The 3,255-nt window shown below is 39.7% G+C and overlaps 1 protein-coding gene across 1 annotated transcript; it reads right to left on the bottom strand.

The window, feature by feature from the left end:
* Positions 1 to 854: 854 nt before the first annotated feature.
* LOC140321351 (uncharacterized aarF domain-containing protein kinase 2-like) lies at positions 855 to 3,249 on the bottom strand (the record flags this gene model as incomplete). The annotated part of the gene is given in 4 exon segments (XM_072398143.1): positions 855 to 943; positions 1,079 to 1,207; positions 1,990 to 2,136; positions 2,950 to 3,249. Coding segments are annotated over 4 exon segments (608 nt in total), but the record flags the coding sequence as incomplete, so codon positions are not given.
* Between the last annotated feature and the right edge of the window lie 6 nt (positions 3,250 to 3,255).

Raw genomic sequence — 3,255 nt, 5'->3', positions numbered from 1 at the left:
TCAAAATAAGATTAGTAACTATCCTCTTCGTTCCTCCCACCATTGCCTCCTCCTTGTCAGATTTGTGGGCCTGGCATGGATAAAAATGCAGGCACTTCCCATTCCTTATAACCAAAAGCTTTGTCCCTCATGTCCTCCTTTTGAAACCAACTGTATGACAAAAATTATTAAAATGGTAAAAAAAATAAAAAAATATGAAAAAAGCATACCTTGTGTGTCATTAGAAGCCGGAACACCTTAGACAGCAACAATGCAACCTGGAGCTGAGAAACAACAAATTTGTTTTGTTTTTATTAAGCCAAAAAAAGGAAGCATGTGTACTCATACAGCGATGAACTGAAATCCTAGTTGCTATCCTTCATTAAATGTTTGGAGTCCTGTTCACCCACAACATATAATTTGTAACTGATTTTTAGAAATGGTTTCAATACCTTTTACCCCTATTACATTGTTGCTTGCTCTCCTGTGCTCTCTACCAGCAGAGCAGAGTAATATCCATGTCCCTTATCACAGCTGTCCTCACAGAGACTTGTCCTGCAGAGGAAGTGAGGATGGGTGCCTGGTAAAGCCTGTTGCTGGATGCTGATTACCGAAAAGGTATGCCTGAGACTTCAGTTGGCCTGAAAGTTCAGACATTTTGAACAATTGCTTATTAAAGTCTTACTGATGTTTGTTTTTGTTCACCATGGTGTAGTTTAATTTTGCACTCCCCAATCATTGACATTGCTCATGCCTCCACTCCTACTGTCTACAACAGGGGTCCTCAAACTACGGCCCGCGGGATGAATAAGGCCCGCTGAGGTTCTCCATCCGGCCCACCGGCAGCCCAGGCTGCTTCTCCTGCTTGAGCTCTGAGCAACATATCAACACCCATTGCTGCTATTCTTTGCTTAATCTGGTTAGACTCTGCTTCTTGTAGGTAGAGGGTTAAAGGTTCACCTTCCTGTAAGAATAGATAGTTGAGTAAAAGCTTAATGGTTACTGTCAAAAGAACTGTCTTAAAAAAGCTAGTTCTCTAAAAGCAATGGTAGTCTTCATTTACAAGTTCCCAGTTTCAGTAGTTTGTCATATTACTGACCTCAAAGGTCTCCACCAAGATGTTCCTTGTGACAAAAGGTCGTAGTGGGATGGGAAACTTTATAAAATCCATTTTTTCAAATTTTTGATGAAACATCTCCAGGTTTCTGGCTTCATATCTGAGATCTATCTGCAGAAAGAAGATGAAATATTGTTGCATTTATGGACAGTTCTGATATTTATCAGCTACAACCTCCAGCCAAAAATCTTTTATTTTGTTTTAGATTTTGTTTTAGCGCAGGGAAATTTTGGAGCCCATAATTCTAATTTCTTTCTCTTAGGATTAAGAGTGGAAATGGTGGAGAATCCTCCCAAAAGAAATAAAGACAAAAACTTTAGAGCATAGTGGGGATATGTGTGGCAATGTTTTATTCTCGATAGTGCCTTTCTGTTCTGGTGACAAGCTCTTCTGCCATTTTTTGTAGATGTGGAAGAAAGGAAAAATCTTCCCAATATGATCAAAGAAAAAAAATACAAGTTTGACTTTTCTGTTGCAGAAGAATAGGGTTAGGTGTTCACATAACTGTCTGGGTGGAATGAATGGAAGTGTTATAAACTATGCTTGGAGATTGGCTTTGAGTGTAAGACTAAGTACACAGGTCAGATAATTGTCATCCGATAATCGCCACAGGGCTAGTATAGGACAATAATCTGGCGTGTGTACAGCGCTTGTTCGTCATCGTTCATGGATCAGTTCTGGCAGATCTATGTACAATGAACGATCATAATACAAGTAAAGAGCAGAGAGCGCAGAGGGGTGCGTCCCCTCTCCATAGAGCAGAACGGCGCGTATGTACAGCATTCATTCAGTCTTTTGTCTTTAGAAAGGATCGTGAAAGAGATATCATCTTTTAGGTGTCCCTAAAGCTTTAGGATATTAATAAATACAACCCTGCTAACAGTTTAACTCACTTGCCGAGTCATGAGTTTCTCAAACTCCTCCACAATCTCGGTCAGGCTCAGCCACTTGAATCCAGGGATGAGACCAAGCAGTTGGCTCCATGTCTTCATTAGGAGGAGGTCTATTTGAACCTGTTGTCTGAGACCCGGATGAAGAACCTGGGGCGGAAAAATAATGAAAAAAAGTAAACTGTTCTACTATCCAGTTCAGCCGGGAATTGCAGGTATGTGAAAACATAAGGTCCACTTTACTCACGGCTTCCACTTTGAATTTAAATTGAAAAGTTCTAATAAATTACCTTTGAGGACAGGTGTCACTGGGGAAAGCTGGACACAAGAATAGGCTTCCTGGTAAAATCCCACAAGAATAGGCTTCATCCCCGGAACAGGGCTCGGATTTTTTTTAGCTTTACTTTTCAAAATAAGCTTTATTTGTGTAATATTTATAAAGAGTAGAATCTCCCCCAGGGGCACAGACATTAAATAAAATAAAAACAATGAAAATTTAAATTAAAAAGAATAATTAAAAAGAATTAAGAAATAAGAAATTTTGTTAAAAAGTAAAGAAGAGAATATGTTCTCCACTTTTGCATTCTCCATTTTTGGAACCCGTTTACCACATTAATACTGCCAGATTTATCAAAGTAGGAGCACTTTTTTTTACTATGGTGAACTGGCAACTAAAAATAAAAATATAAACTGGTGATCAGAAACTCCATTGCTTTGAAAAGAGTTTTGATCACAACAGTTTTTAGCCTTATGACAAGTTTTATAGAGTTCAGCATAGCCTATCAGGCAATAATAACATTGGTAAATCACGCTTGTTGCTGTTTAGTAAATATGGTGATCACAGCTTGCAATACTAAAATCAGCAAGCACCTTTAAATGGAAGATAAGGACAAATGGGAATTTGATAAACTACATCCCCTATTTGATCATGCAAAATAAAAAGTTTGGTGACTATAGTCTTACTTTTACAGCAACCGGAATCAAGCAATTAGAGCAATCCTCTAATTCTTTTATGGATGCAAAATGAGTGTCCGCTCCTTGTTGGCTATCACAGGTTTTATCTGAACTTCCTTGGTCTTCTCCAGAGTCCTTGTTGGATGGTCCCCGTTTCCCACGATGCCTAAAAAGTCCCCCAAGCCCCGCCACTTCCCACGCCTCAAAGCCATAGTCCTCCCCAGAGCTTCCTATCAGGGACTGAGATTCCATGCTGTCAATGGCTGACAGGTCGGCGTAGGCTTTGTACACCTGAGCCACACAGCCAGATCCCAC

The sequence above is a fragment of the Pyxicephalus adspersus genome, unplaced genomic scaffold (genome assembly GCF_032062135.1).
Source record: "Pyxicephalus adspersus unplaced genomic scaffold, UCB_Pads_2.0 Sca2793, whole genome shotgun sequence".
In the NCBI taxonomy this organism is placed as follows: Eukaryota; Metazoa; Chordata; class Amphibia; order Anura; family Pyxicephalidae; genus Pyxicephalus; species Pyxicephalus adspersus.
This window is presented reverse-complemented; position numbering and strand designations above follow the sequence as displayed.